The following is a 20271-nucleotide window of genomic DNA, read 5'->3' on the forward strand; positions in this document are numbered from 1 at the left end:
CCTAGCTCTTTGTTGAAGACAGTATACAAAGAAATTTGGGTCGTAGCTCTGAAAGCATGCCTCTATGCTTTATTAACCTTCCTTAATCTTTCTCAGTGAATTGCAAAGCATTTTGAAACTAAGGAATGAAGGGGTGAGGAATAAAGAGGAATGAAGAAAGCATAAGACAAAGGAAATTGCAAAATAAGGGTAGCAACCTAACCTAGCAGGTGTTCTATCTCCCTACAATCACTTTACCTTTGCTTAAATGTTTGAATCAGTGCACTTAGTTTAATGAACAAAACAGATGCAAAATTTACAACTTAATATTGGAAGAGAATGTCAAGGTGCAGTAAGCCATCAGCATGTCTTCTGGGATTATGATTTTTGGTCCAAGATTAGAAACCTGTTGTAGGAACTGTTCCCAGATTATATCCCATTGGCCTCGATTACCTTGATATTGGGAAAATGTCCTGAGGGACTTCAAGTGCTTAGAATTGTTTGCTGCAGCTGCCAGTTAATGAAATTCTGTGTTATTACAAAAGCAAGTTTCCTTCCTGGAAATTTGATTTAGGAAATAAAAAATTAAAAGAAATAGAAAGAATAATATTACAGAAAGATTGATCATCAAGAAATTTAGTGTCAGTCTTGCCATATGAATATTCCCAGGGAAGTCAAGTGGGAATATTTGCAGAAGTAAGTAAGGGTCTTGAGATGGCACAAATTAATGAAAAACAATTCCCTATACTAACTGTGGGTCCAATTCAGTATTTTGTGCACAAGAAAGTTTTCCATTTAAATCAGTATACTTTCTTGAGCAATGATTATTGAATTGTATCTATTCACTCTGTCAGTTGATAGCTACCATGTTGTGTTTTTCATGATCCAATGAAACCTCCTCTTTATTGCTCATAAAAGAAATGGTTTATGAACTCAATTATCACTATTATCTTTAATAAAAAAAAATTAGGGCCAGATCCTTCAGTTCTCACTCATGGGGATAATTGTTAATCATATCATTCCACTTGCTTTACTTTCTCAAGTAACTTGACTTATATGAATAAGGGTTTGTAGGGCTGGATCATTCATAACTTATACACTAATTGACATCCATTTCTGAAAACAATGTTGAGGAATAATCCTTACTTTAAAACTTTAATGCAATTAGGATTTTTATAACGACCAATATAATTATGTTTTCAGTCATAACTAATATCTTACCTTAGGTGACTATAATGCAACGCTCCCTGCCAGCTGCCTTTGAAAGCCCTCTGTTAAGAACAGCGAGAAGGGCTGTGCTTCCTTTTATAGCATCTCTCTTGCAAATAGCAAAAAATATGAGAACAAGAGTTGCATTGTTTTTATCTTTTAATTCTATGACTGGACTAACTCAACAGAAAATTGTGCTGAAAAATTTTGGATTTCCTTCCTGGTATTGTGAATGAGACAAATGGATTAATTTCAATGCTTCTGCATCAGAAAAAGAGTCAGGTCCAGATACAGTAGTCAGCCTAACAAGTGATTAATAGCTAAAGAGAGCTGTTGGCACTTTATTTCCTATCTCCTGCTCTGTCTCCTTTTTAACACTCAGGTAACTGTCAAAAATAGACCTAGCTATTATAGATGACAAGGGGTAAATGCCTTCATGTTGTCCTCCAAAGGTTAAGGTTTACCAACCTCAGTTGGAAGCCACAATCTCCAATAACCATTAATCCACTAAACTCCAGTACGAGTGAACATATTTATGGCTGCAGTCACTAAAGGGTGAAATAAAGATTAGTTTTTAGTTAGGAACGCAAAGCTTTTTGGATCAATACAGACCCACTGCTGAAATCAATCTAAAGTTTGGAATTTTTAAGTAAAGATTTACTGGGCTTTCTTGTACAGTTAATTTTCCAAGGGGAGAATAGTCTCAGCAATGTTACATAGTAATCAAATTGAGTAAACACTAGTCAGTTCGTAAACTGACCTCAGTTATGCGCATAGCAAATGAGTGTACAGCAATAAAAACACCCATAATGTGGATAGTAAATTTGCCAATAAACAGGTAAAGCCAAAGTGCACATATAGACTAACATGATAAAATATTAGTAGCTACATTTGCCTATTTGAAAACATAAATAATCAATAGACATTAATAATGAAGCTGTTCGTGCGTTTCTTTATTACTGTGCATATTAAGTGTTTCAATTATTTCTACTTAGCTTGATAGATAAATGTATATGCACATTTTATGCAAGGCTTTGAAAAGAATATAGGATTCTTCTTCAAAACAAAAGCTACTGTTTAGATGAAAGAACAAGTGGACTGGAAATACATAGCTTGTTATACCCCTCTGCTGTTCATGTTTGATGCATGTATACAATTTATTATGCAATTTCTTGAGATTTGACAAAGTAATTGTCTGGCAAACCATAGCTTTAATGATGTTTTTTTCTGCTTCATACAAAAGGTCTGAAGGTAGTGTAGGAAAAAAATGACTTAATAGATCAGCATCTATAAATGCCGTTAATGAATACATATGTACACACATGCGCACGTGCACACACACACATACATGCATACATATATATATAAATAAATGTGTGGATGTAATGGTGACCCAAGTTATTTTCTGAGTTACTGCACAATATGTTGTGAGATTCCATGTGGTAAATTTATTTTCGACAACAGAACTATTGCATGAAATCTCATGATATGATGAACTGTAACTTCCAAAATAACTTGGATCACCACAGTATTTTTAGGCTGGGTGTATATCATTGGGAGTTTTGTGAGTGGACCAAGGACTGTGTAGAACCGTAAGGGTTACAGCAGCATCACAATGGTTAAAAACATGCCTATATTTCCATTATTAATCCCATTTTCAAGGGTTTGTTGCTCAGCAGTTAAAATCCATTCAGGTCTGAAACCAAAGTCAAGGTGCAATATATACATTTGCTTTTAATCATATTCATTTTAAATCACTGCAGCTGTTCTTAAGATAAGGACTACAGCAATCCAAAAGTTTTATTATTTCAACCACTTTTGCAGTCTCCTATAACTAAAATATGTCTAATTTAAAAAATAAAATTTCTCAGCACCAGGGTGTCCTTCATTCTGCCTGTGTCTGTTTTATCACCAGTAAAAGACTATTGGTCAGATTCATAACTGGAGTGAGTAGGTACAGCTCCACTGAAATCATTAGGACCATGCCCCGTTATGCCAGCAGTGAATTTAGCCTTTTCTTTCTCAGGTAGCCTTTTATGGTTGAGTTAAAATACAATCCATTTTTTCTAGTGTCAGTTCTCAGCTTTGAGATGTTTGGAGTTTTTACTTATTGTTAGACATAAATTAATACATGGCATCGGAGGAAGTCTTGTGGGTCAAGAGTAGCACGAGTGAGGGTAAAGTTACATGATACACTTAGACCATACTAAAACTGTGGAATGTTAAGTCGTATTAAAGTGAGAGCATGCTGTGAGCAGTCACACATCAAGGGCTAATACCTTTTCTTTCCTACACAGCTCTGACCTGCCATGAACAGGCTGTCGAGCAGAGGCATGGCTAGGAACTGGGAAACCTAGGCTCTATCCCTGCTCCGGATTGGGGTTGCAGGGTGCAGCGCTGGGAGCTGTGCATCTTGGGATGCTGAAGGACTGCAAACTGCTCATTTTATCTCCATGGAGCAGACTGAAGTTACCCTAATATGAGCTTGGTAGAGTTAACCCTTGCCTGAAGAAGTGTTAACCCTTGCCTGTAGAAGTGTAACTTTGAGACATTGAGAGGACACTTAACATGAGTTAACAAGCTTTCACGCGCAGATATTTGCGTTTGAAATACCCTTAGTATGGTCTAAATTTAATGTATAAATTCACCCTGAGAAAACCATCCACTTAACCTGAGTAGGTCTGGCAGCCATATGCAAACTGTGATGACAGTCTAGTATGGTTCGGTAGAGCCCTGACAATACTTATGATTTTATTACATATAATTTCTGGTTTTGTTTGTGTTTTTCCTCAGTTTTAGCTAGCTTCATTATTTCTGCATGATATAATTATTCCTGCTGTGGTACAACATAAACAGGACCAATATACTGTTTCCTTCACCCTGTATTCAGTTCTGAGAGCAACCACTCATAAGGCCCATGGTGGGCAGTTTGAAGCCAGGAGAGAACAGTATAGTCTCCATGCCAGACCAGATTATGCAGCTCTATTTATACTCCAACCGTATGCCAGTTAGTGCTGAATGTGATCATGTCTTTTGTTATATGAACCACAAACTGGACTGAAATAAGCAATTCATCTCACACAGGCCCCCACCAGCCATCAGACTGTAATTCAGGGGTCAGCAACATTTTTGGATGGAGTGCCAAAAATACCCATAACCTCAACTTGCAAGATGCTGGCATGCCAGCGGGGGAGCCACAAGGGCCTCAACCTTGTGGCAACACAACCCCAGCCCCTTCCCCACCATCTTCCCCAAGGTGCATATGCACCTGCCACCAACAACAAGCCGGGTTGAGGTTCTGCAGATGCTGGTGCAGCTGCTTGCAGCCTCCTGGCTGCCTGCCACAGCTGGCCCAAGCTCTGGGCAGGCCCCTGCCACCCACCGTGGCTGCTCACACTAGGCAGTGGGGAGGTTGCAAGCAGCTGCACCATGAAGCCCTGGTCTAGCTCATTGCCAGTGGTAGGTGCACATATGCCTCAGGACTGACAGCAGAGAAGGGTCTGGTGCTGCATTGCTGCAACAAGGTTTGGGCCCCTTGTGGCTCCCCCACCACCTGGCCTGAGGTGCACACGCCACACTGGCATGCATGACCCTGCCATAATTATTTTTAGTTTCTAGTGACTTAAACTGGATTTGTACCAGCAACTTGGACTAGAAATGTTTTTTTATCCTGTCATCAGTTGCTTGAGGCATCTAGTCTCGCATGTGATTTTATTTATTTACCCCCCCCACACACACGTGTGTGTGTATGTGTATACACACATATATGTATATATACACACATGTATGTGTATGTGTATATATGTGTGTATATGACAGAGCACTTCGACTGAGGTGAAATGCTCCAACAGGAAGAAAAGGAAACAACGGCATTTTTAACTTTGCTTAGTAGATGTAATTCTCTACATTTCTAAGAGCTACACAAACAACCTAAGATATCAAAAGCCTACTTTTCCTCCTGTTAACATTTTCTCACCATCCAGTACACCCCCAGCTAACACTATCTCTTTATTGCCAAAAGGTGTCTTTCTACAGTAAGACACCTAACTTAGTTTAGCTTAACCACTTTGCTGGCTTGCTGTAAAAACTAGTGGAGATAAAGCAGTTTCATAGATTCATAGATTGTAAGGCCAGAAGGGACCTTGGAAGATCATCGGGTCCAGCCCCCTGCACCAAACAGGAAAGAAAACTGGGGTCAGGTGACCCCAGCAAGGTGGTTGTCTAGTCTCCTCTTCAAGATTTCCAAGGTAGGCGATTGCACCACCTCTGGAGGCAGCTTATTCCACAGTTTGAACATCCTGACTGTGAAGAAGTTTTTCCTAATGTTGAGCCTGAATCCTCTTCTAGGAGTTTGTTGCCATTACTCCTGGTTTTCCCCTCGGGTGCCCTGCTGAACAGTTGCTTACCGAGCCCTTGATGTACTCCCCTAGTGTAACGGAGCTGCTACCAGGTCCCCTCTCAGCCTTCTTTTCTTGAGGCTGAAGACTCCCAGATCCCTCAGCCTTTCCTTGTATGGCTTTCCTTTTAAGATTCTGATCATACAGGTGGCTCTTCTTTGGACTCTCTCAAGCTTGTCCACGTCCTTGTTAAAGTGTGGTGCCCAGAACTGGATGCAGTACTCCAGCTGTGGTCTCACCAGCGCTGAGTAGAGCAGAAGAGTCACCTCTTTGGCTTTGCTGGAGATGCACTGATTGATGCATGCCAGGGTATTATTTGCTCTACTGGCTACAGCATCGCACTGTCAGCTTATGTGCATACTGTGGTCTACTATTACTCCCAGGTCCCTTTCATTTGTAGTGCTAGTCAGTTTGGTGCCGCCAAGACTGTAGGTGTGTTGGGGGTTGGTCGTCCTGAGGTGGAGCACCTTACAATTCCCAACATTGAACTTCATCAGGTTCCGAACCGCCCAACTTGCCGGCCTGTCTAGGTCTGCCTGTAACTGTAGCCTATCTTCAAGCATGACCATGCTTCCCCATAACTTGGTGTTGTCTGCAAACTTGGCCAGTGAGTTCTTCATCCCCACATCCAAATTGTTAATAAAGATGTTGGAAAGTACTAGACCGAGCACCGACCCCTGTGGGACACGACTGCCCACTTCTTGCCAGGATGACGCAGATCCGTTCACTATGACTCTCTGGCTCCTAATCTGCAGCCAGTTTCTCACCCACCCAACTGTCTCAGAGTTAAGCCCGCAATCCTCCAATTTCCTTGCGAAGACATCATGGGATACTAGATCAAAGGCCTCTTGGAAGTCTAATTCAGTTAATTCATATGTTGATGTAGATAATCAAGATCAACATGATATCCTCCCAGGCTGGAGTTCACCTCAACTAGCCAGAAGCTGTAGTTAGGTGGAGTATAGTGTTGACCTTAGCTAGCTACATTGAAATGCCTTGACCTCTCCAGGTCTAGTTAGCTGTCCTATCATAAAAATCCATCAAACAGTGAAAATACTGTTTTAGCTGTGCTTCAGAATGTTGGGTAACCCTGGTTGTAGGGAAGGTAATGATACATAATCTCTAGTAAGAGTTCCTTCCTCTGCCAACAGGAAAAAGTTGAACTATTTAATCACAGCCCAGCAGAAAGCAGTCAGGTTAGTATGTTATGTGCAAGACTTTGCAGTTATGGGACAAAATACGGTTAGAATGTAAGCCATAGCTTGCATGCTCTTGCTTGTTTATGCTTATGTTTAACTTATGCCCCCACCACTGTGTTAATGAGTAAAATTATTGTGGTCAAAGTTAACTCTACATTTTATTTTAAGTTATTATATCTACACTACTGAATCTGCATCTGACCAGTTCCTTCCCAGAGAAAAAGGCAAATCATGAGACAGTTCAAGAGAGGTACTATGGGAAGGGCTACTGTTATCTGTGGGGTGTTCCTGGCATCTGAAGACTAGCTGCAACAGGCTATGAAATCTCCTCATCAAAACTTCAGAGGTAGGGAATGGATGTGGGTCTGCAACCTCTCTCACAAATAAGCTTTGGAACTTTCTGTGGGGTTGTAAGAGCCACTTTGAATTTAAAGGGTAAATACTACTACGTGAAAAAGGCTCAGTCTAATTATGACTACTGAAATTCAGCCATTTTCTTATGTTTAGAGCCTACCCTTGGTCAACAAGCACCTTCCACACCATATATCACAGGCATTATCCTACCTTGAAGTTACAGCAGGATATAAAAGAATTGAAAAAGAGCACTGTAATAGTCTGGGGATATCTCCCCTAAGGCCTTGACCAGGACTTTAGAAGAATCTGCCACATGGTACCAGAAATTCCCTTGTCTAATTAAGCAGTGTGTGCTAGGCCAGGACTTCTAAATCAGTAACAGTAGCATAACTGAGGAGAGGCAACTGGGACACCATTTCTGGGCAACCACTTGGGAGGGGGTGGTGCAAAAACTGCAGTCATGGCAGCTGGGCCCCATGCACCACAACCTCCCACTGCACAGACCTGCCCAGTGCTTTCAGTAACCTCTGATCACTAGTGCTTTCACTGTAAGTTGAAAGCTTATATGGACCTTTTTTCATAAAAGCATGTCTATATAGGAAACCACGTAACAGTAGGTTTAAAGTTAGGCATGGGCTTAAATAGCTTGATTAATGAAGATGGATGTAAGCACAGCAGTGTATCTGTGAGTTAGGCCCAAGGTGCAGAAACAAGCACTAAAGCTCATATGTACCTATCTATAAAGTATCCATTACTGCCACTGTCGGAAACAAGATACTGGGCTAAATGGATGATTGGTCTGACCTAGGATAGCACTTCTTATGTTCTTAAGTGATGAGTTCTCAGAAAGAAGGCAGGGTAGATTTGCACCTTCTGCCTGGCTAAGACTCACATGTCTAACTACATCTCTGCTCATGAATACTAAATCATATTTAGAAAGGATGCTTGGAGGGTTATCCTGCCTACCTTTTGATTGCAATTTCCACATATTTAGCTGTTGCTTTTAGCAGTTGTGAATTCAGTCCCACAAATTATGACAATGCTTTTAGATGCAATACAGCCAACTAGATTTTTAAAAGGTGCTGATTTTCTACAACCTTTTCTTTTGGTTTGCATAAAACACTTTTTATGCCATTTTGGTTGTACACCAATATAATTATATTTTTATTTTTTGTATAACTTAATCCTCTGTCTAGTGGGGAGAAATCTTGAGTTTATCCCTGTGCAATTCTATGCTTTGAAGATCAGAATCTATCCTTTTGGTGTACACAGTAATTCCCCCAAACTTCAGCAGGAGCTTTGAGTTTACACCATTAGGTGACATCATGACTCTTTGCAACACAGGACTGTTATCATTACCTCACCTCAATATATATTAATTTATAATAACAATATTTTGCTACTTAAATATCTGTGTAGATTAGTGTAAATATTTCTGTAAATATTTGTGTATAAACAAATGTATACACACTCATCCCCTTTTCCTCACAAAACACTTTACAAATATTAAATAAGCTTCATAAAATCGCTGTAGATTATTACTGTACCCATTTTATATAAATGTGTAAACTAAGCCACAGGTATTTTAAATGATTCATGTTTGATCACACAGTCTTAAAGTCTCAACTTGCACTCTCATGCTCTGACCCCAACAGCAACTCTTTATCCTGCCATACATGGCATAAAAACGGGTTAAGAGGGTTTACTGTTCTTACAGATATGAGGAATATATGTCATGGTAACAAGTGTACTATTAGATATATTTTCACAATTATGTATCAGTTATATAAAAAAACTCAAAACATATTGTGTAAGGTCATAGGGACTGTGTGGCAATATTACTGATTATATTCCACATTGCTTTTGTTCATTTATTAGTTTATTTTAATTACAGCAGCATCCACAAAGTACTAGGTGCAGTCCAAACACATTGTATGACATAGTCTTTGCCATTAAGTGATGATCTATCTCTTCTGTACACTTGTTCAAGATTATTGAGATTTTGAAAAATAATTTTACTTTACTATAACACAAAATCGCATCTACATGAGGACAGTCCTGCTGAGCACTGACAACTAGTCGCGTCTCTGCTGCCATTTTAAAAGCAATAGTGGCAGAGATGCAAACCGCTGATAGTGCTCAGCAGGATGGATCAAATACAGAAAGGCAATTTCTGCACATTGAACAATGGAGTAAGCTAAAATCCAGTTCCTACCACCAGCCTTTATGACAGACAGGTATTTCAAATTGATATTTACCTTTGGCCTTTATTAATGTCCTGTGCAAATGAGCCTGCTGATTTCTGATCTGTGTGATGGTGTCTATCACACTGTAGGTATATTGTGGCAAAAAATATGGAAATATAATAACATAGAGCATAAGGTATATAGAGATTTGTTTAATTTTACACAACTATGTTACTGGGGATTTTAAAAATCATAATCCTTTAATAGAGAATTTGTATTAAAAATATTCATTCTGCTTAGTTACTGGAATTATCATTAACTAGAAGTTTAAAAACACGACCTTACGTGTTCATATTGGTGCTCTTTTTATGAAGATTTCCCCCTTCCCATACAGAAGTTTCAGGTCTTTTTCAATACTGTCCTTCCCACCACAAGACCCTATGGGGTGACATCTATAGGGGTCAGGAATTAATACATGGGGAGTAAAGGAAAAAGGTGCATTTACAACATATATCATCCTCCTCCAGCAGCCAGTGGGAAATCTGAAGTTAGGGCCCTCCATCCAGTGGAACTTTCTTCAAAGGCAAGAGCTGGCCGGCTGAGGGCTCAGTAGCATTGATGCTTGAGGCCTCTATGCTGATGACTGTGACCTTCAATGAATAGCCTGAAATCAGTGATGTTCTCAAGTGATCTGAAATTCCCCGAAGGCAAGCTCCCTTTTCTCTCTGTTGGGTTAGGGGGAAGAAACACCTCCCTTTTCCTTCTATAGAACAGATGGAGGGTTTGGCTCCTTGAAGGTATGGGGGAACCTCGCAAGAAAAAATAACATGAAACTTTCTTCCCTACCAGCTTCCTACAGGGTTTTCCATGGGAAGAGGCAATCTGGCTCAAAGAGATGAACAGTAACTCCTGCCCCCGCCCCCCCACCCAGAGACAACCGATAATTTTTCAAAAGCAAGTAAAATTTAGGACCTTAAGTCCCTTAAACCCACTGACTTTTGAAGAAAATGCCCAATTTGGTGGAATTCAGTTTTCTCTCTAGAAAAAAAAATAATTGCCAAAGGTTAAACAATTATAACTTCTGAATGGCCAAAAATTGTTTATGGAAATAATCTGAGCCTTGGTTTTGATACTGGTTTAGGGTAGCAAAGTTGAAAAAAAAACCCTGGTATTTCCCACTACTGAGCAAAACATTTCATTTTGTTAGCCCCAAAATCTGCAAAACGTTGGCTGAGTCAGCTGAATCCTTCAAAGACATATTTTTTGCAGTCCGTAGTGGTGTAAGGGTAAGTGACACATCATTTAATGAAGAACTATACAAAAACCCTCTGGGATTATTTACAGCCATTACAGCAGTAATACAGTAAAGTTCAACAGCACAAGGATGATATAAAGATTGCTCTTCCCATCTACCACAGTTTAGTGACACTTCACATCCTTGATAGCTGTAGCGACTACTGAAATGGGGGGATCTTAGGATTCATGAGGATTCTTTCAACCTGCCAAGGATCCGAATCTGGGAGACAGGATGGGGAAATGACACAGAAGGAGGGCAACAAAGAAAATGGTGTTAGAAGATGTGTACAATAATATTATTCCTTTGGTCTAGCACCATCGTCTATAGCATCAACTGCTTTATTATGTATTTCTGTTCTAAATCTCTTGCAGTTATAAGTGAGATAACAGCAGGCCTATGTGAAGAGGAAGATTCTTTCTGAAAGCAGGGAGCTTTCTGATAAGGAAAAATGGGAGGATATGGCACAACACATTTTTTAGGCCACCAGAAAACAAGTGAAGGTGAGAACTGTACTGGCTCTTTTCATTTCCATGTTTTCAGGGACTTCCAAATTCCTGAACAATCTGACTTCCAGCTTGTTTTCTTTCCAACCTTAGATGCATTGGCATCCTTTTGCAAGTTAAAGAGAAAGACAATGAGCACTGGCTTTCAAGGAAACACCCCCCTGGCGTGTATTTTAATGACAAGAGTCTTGTTATTAGCTGGGAAGTGTAGTGCTCATGGATTTCACACCAGCTAAAACTTTCTGTAAGTGCTCTCCAGTCTCCTTTCATGTGCATTTCATTCAAGGGCATACTTTTTTTTTTGTTTGGACGGTTGGAGATTTGACAACAGAAGAACAAAGCTATAAATGTGAGGGTGAAATATATCATGAGATAAAGTGTGGAGAACGTGTCCTCTACCAAAATGCCCCTTGGTGGAGGAAAAAAACCCAAAATGCCTAACAGAGGAGTCAAAAAACATGAAGTGCACCTTCCCAACGTATCAGATGTGGCAGAAAGTTGAAAGGTTACGTTTGTAAAAGTACAGCTGCTTCCCTACTCTTTGATTCAGGCTTCTGCATGGCAAAGACTTGAAACCAAAAGACAAATCTGACAATATGCTAATCTTCCAATAAAAAAAAATGTGACTTCTGAACCCTTATCTGTTGAAGAGCTGACAGTGAAGTTCAGAGACGGTTGTCTAACCAGACAAAACGACAGAGAAAATATGCCTTCAAACAAGATCATAAATCTTGAACAGTGCAGGGGAACAAATGCAAAGGGAATGGTTTACCACTAATACCATTTACTAGCCTGACTTTCTCCCTCTCCCCTCTACCCCACAACCAGCCCCATGACACATGGAGGCAGGGTGTGCCCTGTCAAACCAACATAAATCCAAGGGTCGGGGTGGGGGGGGAGAAAAAAAGTGACAATATATATCGGGCATGGAGATCAGATGTTATTTTCCTCACATCCAGGTGGAGGGGGGGAGGCAGAAAACAAATATAGTGCAACCTGAATACAACAGCATATACCCAGACACACACGCAAAAAGTTTGCATATGGCACAGGGTGCTTGAAGATCATAAATCTATGCATGAGAAAGATGTAGTGGAAATTTTGGGGGGGATTAGAGTTTATTTTTGTCATCTCTGTGAGACAGCTACTCATTCATCCAGATCACAGCTAAGAAAAAAGCTGGTCACAGAAATTAGCAGTTTCAGCTCAGCAGCAAAGTCGCCAGCCTGTGAAGGCAGAGAGAAATTGACTAATTAGCAATGCGCACTAAAACTTGACGGTTCTTTATAGAGAGAGAGAAGAGAGAGAGAGAGAGGGAGAGAGGGAGGGAGGCAGAGAGGGGGGGGGGGGCTCGCTTTTTCCCCTTCTTTCTTCCAAAGATGTTTGAAATCGCAGTCATTTACGCTCGACAATTTTTACAATAGCCTTGAGCCATAATTTTGCGAGTCTCTCCAGCATCCATCCCCCTGTATGGTCTCTCTCCACTGGCCATGCACGACCGTTTCTCTCCCCAACCGTGGATTTCCTATTACTCTCGTTACGACTCACTGAGCCCCAGGCCCAAGGATAATGATGTGTTGTTTCTTGGTAGCATAATTTGTCACACGTACATTTTTTCTTCTTCTTCTCTTGCAGAAAGCTCTGCGCGCTCTCTCTCTCTCTCTTTCTCTCTCTCTCTCCCCTTCTCTCTCTCGTACATTTTCTTGCTGTTGCTAATTCATGGTGATCAAATGATGTACGACAAAATAAATTGTAAAGAGTGACTGCTCCGAGTTGGGAACCAGAAGGTTTATTTTATTTTTTTCTTTCCCTTTTTTTTTTTTTTTTGAAGGAGCAATCAAACCTTTAAAAAGGAAGGACAATTGATTTTTTGGGGGGGAGCTTAAGTGAACCTTTACTTTGGCAGCTGGTGGTGGAGCAGGTAAGTTTCTGGCCTTGTGTCTGGCCGTCTGTGTGTTATTTTCTCGTGTCTTCTGATTTGTTTGTTGTTGGGGCGGAGGGGGCTGTATTTGTGTGTGAGTGTGGGTGCTGGGAGTGGAGGGGTAGTTGTATAATAACACACGCCCGAGGAGAATAAACTCCGATTGCAAGAAATGGGCAAAGGAGGAAGAAAGAAGGGGAGGGAGAAAGAGGAGGAGTGTGTGTGTATGTGTGTGTGTGTGTGTGCGGTGTGTGCGCGGGGGGGGGGGGACTGACCGGGTCCACTTAAAGGGAGAGGCTCTTAGAGGTTTCTCTACCCACGCTGGAAAAGGCAAAGCAAAGGGGGTGGGCGGGGGGCGCTGGGTTCAGCGGGACCGGGGCAGGGAAAGTGGCTCTGCAGACCCCCCCCCCCCCCTTGCCCCTGCCCCACCACCCTCCCTTTCAGAATAAATAAGGCAAAAATCAAGCGAGCCCGAGGAGGTGGCAGGCAGGAGTGAGTGCGAGAGGGAGCTGCAATGGAAGGAGCCGGGATCCCCTGGAGGAGCGGCGGCGGCGGCGGCGGCGGCGGGCTCGGCTCCCTCGGAGGCGGGATGTGGCCGGCGCGGGCGCCCCTCTCCCCTGCACGGGAAGGTGCAATTGCAGGTTGAGCCTCGGCGTCTCCATCCCGCCTCCGCGGGGAGGCAACGGGGGACAGCGGGCGGGGGTCTCTGTGCTCATGCCCCGCTCCCCCCAACTTGAACTTCCCGCACAGTTACGGGACTTGAAGCCGCGGCGGAGGAGGCTCCCGGGCCGGCCCGTACCGTACCGCACCGCACCGCACCGCCGGCCCCGGCCCCGGCCCCGCCGCAACTCCGCCGGAGCCTCCAACTCCGGGCGCGGGCGGCGCAAGTTCGGGGCCGGCGCCTCGGGGCTGCCTCGCCCCGCCCCGGGCACGCGCCCGCCACCGGGGTTAAGCAAGCCGGGGGCTGCGCGGGGCGGGACGCGGCCAGCGCCGACTTGGGCCCCAAACTCCTCGCTGCTCCCTGGGAAACAAGTGTAGTTTGCAAGGGGCGGGGAGGTGGCGGGGAGCCTTTCCAAGCCCCACCTCGGCGAGCCCCGCGCCTGCAGGACAAAGCCCCGCCGCGGCTGCCCTGGGGCTGCGGGGACCCCTTGGCAGCTGCTCCCCCAGCCATGCCCGGGGAGTCGGGGGGGGGCCCGAGGGCCTCTGGGGCTGTGCACTGACTGCTGGTGCGTGTGCGTGCGTGCGTGCGTGTGTGTGTGTGTGTGTGTCCCCTCCACCCCTCACAACCCCCTCCCCCCCTCGCTGCTTTTGCCCAGGTTGGAGGAGGGCTTAGAGGCAGGCAGGGAGCCGCTCGCCATGTCCAGATCCGGGGACAGGACGTCCACCTTCGACCCCAGCCACAGCGACAACCTGCTGCACGGCCTGAACCTGCTGTGGAGGAAGCAGCTGTTCTGCGACGTGACCCTGACGGCCCAGGGCCAGCAGTTTCACTGCCACAAGGCCGTGCTGGCCTCCTGCTCCCAGTACTTCCGCTCGCTCTTCTCCAGCGGCGGCGGCGGCGGCGGCGGCGCCCAGCACCACTCGCTGGGGCTGGGGCTGGGGCTGGGGCCGGGCGCCCCGGACGGGCTGGCGGGGCCGCCCAAGGAGCAGGCGCCGGCGGAGGAGCCGGGCACGCCGTCGTCGTCGCCCGAGGACAAGTTGCTGGCCAGCCCAAGGGCCATCAACAACCTGGTGCTGCAGGGCTGCTCGTCCATCGGGCTGCGCCTGGTGCTCGAGTACCTATACACGGCCAACGTGACCCTGTCCCTGGACACGGTGGAGGAGGTGCTGTCGGTCAGCAAGATCCTGCACATCCCGCAGGTCACCAAGCTGTGCGTGCAGTTCCTCAACGACCAGATCTCGGTGCAGAACTACAAGCAGGTGTGCAAGATTGCCGCCCTGCACGGCCTGGAGGAGACCAAGAAGCTGGCCAACAAGTACCTGGTGGAGGACGTGCTGCTGCTCAACTTCGAGGAGATGCGCGCCCTGCTCGACTCGCTGCCGCCGCCCGTGGAGTCGGAGCTGGCGCTCTTCCAGATGTCCGTGCTCTGGCTGGAGCACGACCGCGAGACCCGCATGCAGTACGCGCCCGACCTCATGAAGCGCCTCCGCTTCGCCCTCATCCCGGCCCCGGAGCTGGTGGAGCGGGTCCAGTCGGTGGATTTCATGCGCACCGACCCCGTCTGCCAGAAGCTGCTGCTGGACGCCATGAACTACCACCTGATGCCCTTCAGGCAGCACTGCAGGCAGAGCCTGGCCAGCAGGTACGGGCTGGGGGGCAGGGGCAGGGGCAAGGCAGCCGAGAACTTCTCGGCAACAAACACCCTCGGAGGGTTTTCAGCGCCTCCCTGGCTAGACAAAGCTCCGGCTGGGGTGAGCTGGGTGGGGGTGGTCCTGCCTGGAGCAGGTGACCTCCGGAGGGCCCTGCCTTTCCCCTGAGTCTGAGCTCAGGCACAGGGGTAAGGGCAACCTGGGGTGGGGGTGGGGAGTGCAGAGGGGAGGGCAGCTCTCTCCTCCACAAGGGGGTGGGGGGAGGAGGGACACACCGTTGGCAGGTACCAGGTGTAGACCCCACAGGTGCCTCACATAAGCCCCAGAGCAATGACTGGTATATTGTACCCTCGAGCAGCAAGGGATGGACCTTCCTGGCCCACCAGCTTCCAGCTGTGTGCTCTCTCCAGGTGGACTCATTGCACTGTATATATGTGTGTATATGTATGTGTACTGTATACTTGTATAGACAATATATATGTATACATACAGTGCAGTGTGCACATATATATACACACACACACACATGCACACAGTACATATCCATATATATATATACACACATTCATATATACACACATGCACAAGTATTCAAGCAGACAAGTCTATAGTGCAGTGTGTGTGTATATTTATATATATACACACATACATACTGTGCAGATATATATATACACAAGTATACAACAAGTCTACAGTGCACATATACACATACACTGCAGTGTACATACATATATATAAACCAGTATATAAAACATATATATATACAGGGCGGTGCATATATCTTTATACAAGTATACAAGAAGTATGCAAGATATATACATGCACACTGCGCATATATATATGTATGTATGTGTGTGTGTGTATATATATATGATGTGTGAGTGTATATATCTGTGTGTGTAAACACACACATAGACATATATATATATATAAGCATTTCTAGACATGTTTCTAGAGCCCTAGCTTGCTGTCCCTCTTTGTAAAATCAGGACCTATGTTATCTCTGGGAAAGGACCTTTGGTTACAAAGTGGCGGTCTCTTCAGGGTAATCTCCTTTACTTAAGAATCAAACAAAGGAGGAAATCAGGGGTTGCACTGTTGCCCTCCTCCCAGTCCTGCCAAACATAAACACCTCCAAACTTTTTTGGTTCCCTCCCCTTCTCTCAGCTGAGTTATTACCGAAGACAGCATTGGTCTAGTAACTGAGAGCAAAGCTCTTCTGTCTTTTAACACCTCTCCATTCATTTGTGGAATGCGGGCCACATTTGCTGGGAGAATGACTAGAGTAAAAGGTGAAGGAGGGCGTTTTCCTACTGGTTGCCCAAGTCAGTGGTGGATGCTTGGAGGCACAGAGTTGAATAGATATGATTGCTGTTCTCCAGAGCTGGGTAGTTTGATGTGTGCTCAGCTGTCCTTGTACAAAATGGTTTTTAGAGGTGTGTACCCAGCAAACAGGATTACCTGGTACAGGAGGCAGTCATAATTTAGCATATGTCCGTTAAAATAAAATGTGGGCAGAAGCTTGTAAGAGGTGAACTGCTCTACTTTACTAGCATCAGTTTTAAATCCTATTATGAGCTCCCACGGCTGTTTGTGTAGGGAGGCAGTATCTTGTCAGCTTCTCATCTTTCTATTGTGGAATCACCCCAACTCCATAAGCCATCATACCTAATCTGTAATACTAAAGTGTAAATGTTAGATTTGACAGTGCATGTAAAAGTCCATGACTTGAAAACCTGTTGTAATTATTTATGATAGAACATATTTTTTTCTGATTTTGTCTCTTTAAAAAGGAGTTGCATCTTCAATATAGTGCATTTTAAAGACCTAACACATCTACCAAAATATGGTTGATTGACTTTACAAAAAGAATTGCATTATTCACGTTTGTTCTAATATTATTAACATTCAAATACTATCCATATTGTGCATGAAAACTTATGACTTCATAATGTTTATATCTATGACATCTGTTATTTTCATGTTAATAAGGTAATGAATCCTGATGTCAAAGATTGACATTATGAGGTTGGTGTCAGGAGGTGATAGCACAACATATAGTTTAATGAGTACTAAATTAGAAGGGTATTTCATTCTTTCCCTCTGACATTATGTTTTTATTTCATTTTGTTCGAAGAATGATGTGGTGAAAAGCAAATGTGGTGACACAGTATTACAGAAATCAAAGCATGTTTGGAAGATTTCATTCTGCATTTGAACTATTATTAATATCAAATGGGGCTAATTAATAATATTAGGAAATATCAGAAAAGAATGTCGTAATACTTCGTATTTTAGATAACATGATGTTTTAGTGCCAATGCCAAAGAATTTTTTAAAATCTATATTTAATATGTAGCTAGATAATTTAACTTTAGAAATACTGTAAGTGCCTTTATTATCTCTAGCTAGCTAGCTATCTTTGGGCTTTATATACTACCCATCATCTTACTCCCTAAGTGATTCCCACTGCTAAATACTGAAATAAAAATTAATACAGATATTCTGCTGCCTGTAGTATTTCTGAGGCCCTGCCAGGATTATATCTGGTAAATACGCTTAGATTTCAACAGTCAGGATAGTTGACTTTCAAACTGCAAAATCCACTACCTATTTTAGTCAAGATTCTGCACACCACCTGGGGCATGCTGGGGCTCGTGTCTTGGTGGATTGCTAAGATACCAGGCTGCTTGGTTCAGTGAAGATACCTTCCAGCTTCACTGGTCCATATCATTTGAAGGATATGTAGTGGTGTTCTGACCACTGAATGCTTACAAGTGTCATGGATGCTGTAAGAATCTGATACTCCTGCTGTTGGAAGCTGTCTTTTCCTATAAGCAGGGAAGTACACAAAAAGGACTGTACTTCACCTAGACCCAAATTAGATCCTAAATGCCAACTACTTAATTGCCTAAGAGAGACCATGAATATCATATGTTCATAATTTGTAATAGTTCAATATCCATGTCGATAATAATTTTAGCGGTCCTTATTAACTGTGATAGATCAAGTTCACACTGTCACCTTTTCAACTTTAATGTATGTTTAGTAACAGTGTTGTAACCAGCTTCTGCTGTTTTGTTTGGGGCGCCACCAGGAGTAGATATAAAATGTTTAAAACTTTCTTCTTGACAAAATACATAAAAGCTACCATGAAATGTTAAAATATTGAAATTACCATAACAAACTGGAATTGAGAATGATTTTTGTGTATTTTTTTTACTTGTGCCTGGATTATAGTACTAAAATTATGGTGCTATTGTGTCTTACTGATATCAAGGTCCCTACATCATTCATTCAAATTGTACTAGGTTACAAATGCTCTTACAAAAGAAAAAATGACAGAAACAAACCTAAACCTATACACATAGCCACTAGCCAGACTTTTTTTTGCTATCTTTTGCATACAGGTGTGCTAAAGCTGTGAACTCTGATAGGTTAACATTCAGTGAAAATGTTGTTTTTAAGAAAAAGTATGTCTGGAATAATGGAACTAAGAAAGAATATCAATAAGTTAGTGAACAGTAAAGTAAATGGATAGATGGATGGATAACACTGAATACACGTAGGAAGATTTTAAAAGTTAACTATTGGTTTCCTTAGAGCAATAACGAAATCAATAATTTGGAACTTCAAAACAAGTTCTATAAGAGGCTATTCATAAAGGATGCCTGGGTCTCTGAGGAGGAGATAACTTGTTCCCTGTATACAACCTCATTTTTCTCACTGCAAAATAAATAGTACAGTGACATACACACTTTCTTAGTACCTATAGAAGAAATCAGGGAGAACACACGTGTTTAGAACTCATCTGATAACTTTCTTACCTATCTAAATCAGCATGCTTCTCTCATGTACTACTTGAAAAGCACTTTGGAATTTGACCTTGTCACATTTCTTAAACAAATGAGTAAAATCAGGAAGCTTAAACTATCATTGTTCTGCTCTGAAAAGTAACTATGTAAAAATGGCACTTTCTTACTCAATAGACCTGTTCTTTGTATGAATTCTGAGTTATAGATGCTCCATTTTCTGGCTAATCTGATTCTTTTCCTTTTGTCAGGACTGGGGAGATAATATAGCTGTTGGAAAAGGGATCTGGACTTATTCTGGCTTTTGCAGCACAGACGGACTTATTTATTAAGTTCCAAAAGTAAAATCTGTATGGTAGATGATGCCAGAGCTAGAGTGAATCCAGCGTGACTTTCATGTTGGATTTTTAGGAGTTTCTCTAAGTAAAAGAAAACAGATTTTCACTTCTAAACCAAACAGATTCTCCCTGGATGCTGCTGAGAGACTACAGTGAAATCCACAATATGTTTCTTTTGCTAAGAACAACAACTAACCTGTACATTTTTTTTAGAAATTTTAGGAGTAGCATTTTCCTTAAACACCATTGGATGCTATGACTTTGGCGCCTGATCCTGTAAGATTCTCAGCACTTAAATTCGAATACAGTAATGCACATAAGCACATGCTTAACTTTAAGTGTGTGAGTAGCATCGGTGATTCTGTTCTCCCTTTTTCCAGTTTTGCTGTGTGGAACTTCTTTGACTTCAGTAGCCTCACACCTGATGTAATTCCCACTTTCAGGAAGGTACTTAGGCACCTGCCCAGTGGAACTCCTCCCATGCAGAAAGTCAAGAACATGGATCCTGGATCCATTGAAGTCAAAGGGAGTTGGGCACTGATCTTAGTGCTGGCAAATTCCTTCCTTCTCTGCTTTCTCCCCTGCGCCCACTCCACGCAACACACACGGTATCTTCCTGAAACAGACTTTTACTCTCACATGAGTGAGAACAGACTCAGATCTTTTTCTTTTTTTTAATAAATGTGTTTCCACTATATGGAAAAGGATAGTATACACAGTGGGTGGATCTACATGTTCAGTAATGTACCGTGGTTACTGCGCATTC

The 20271-nt window shown here is 43.0% G+C and overlaps 1 protein-coding gene across 4 annotated transcripts in view; it reads left to right on the forward strand.

Moving 5' to 3' along the window:
* The first annotated feature begins 11034 nt into the window (after positions 1-11034).
* KLHL14 (kelch like family member 14) overlaps positions 11035-20271 on the forward strand; it is a 99907-nt gene continuing 90670 nt past the window's right edge. The window contains exons 1-3 of one of the 4 annotated variants that reach the window (XM_019498625.2): positions 11035-11121; positions 12956-13045; positions 14362-15348. In XM_019498625.2, the coding sequence (XP_019354170.1) occupies positions 14402-15348 (947 nt within the window). In that variant the 5' untranslated portion in view covers positions 11035-11121; positions 12956-13045; positions 14362-14401. Of the gene's footprint in view, positions 11122-11280; positions 11369-12955; positions 13046-13439; positions 13687-14361; positions 15349-20271 lie in introns of those variants that run through there. The other 3 variants (XM_019498623.2, XM_019498624.2, XM_006278253.4) reach the window with 3 other exon arrangements.

This window comes from Alligator mississippiensis, chromosome 3, assembly GCF_030867095.1.
Source record: "Alligator mississippiensis isolate rAllMis1 chromosome 3, rAllMis1, whole genome shotgun sequence".
Lineage (NCBI taxonomy): Eukaryota > Metazoa > Chordata > Crocodylia > Alligatoridae > Alligator > Alligator mississippiensis.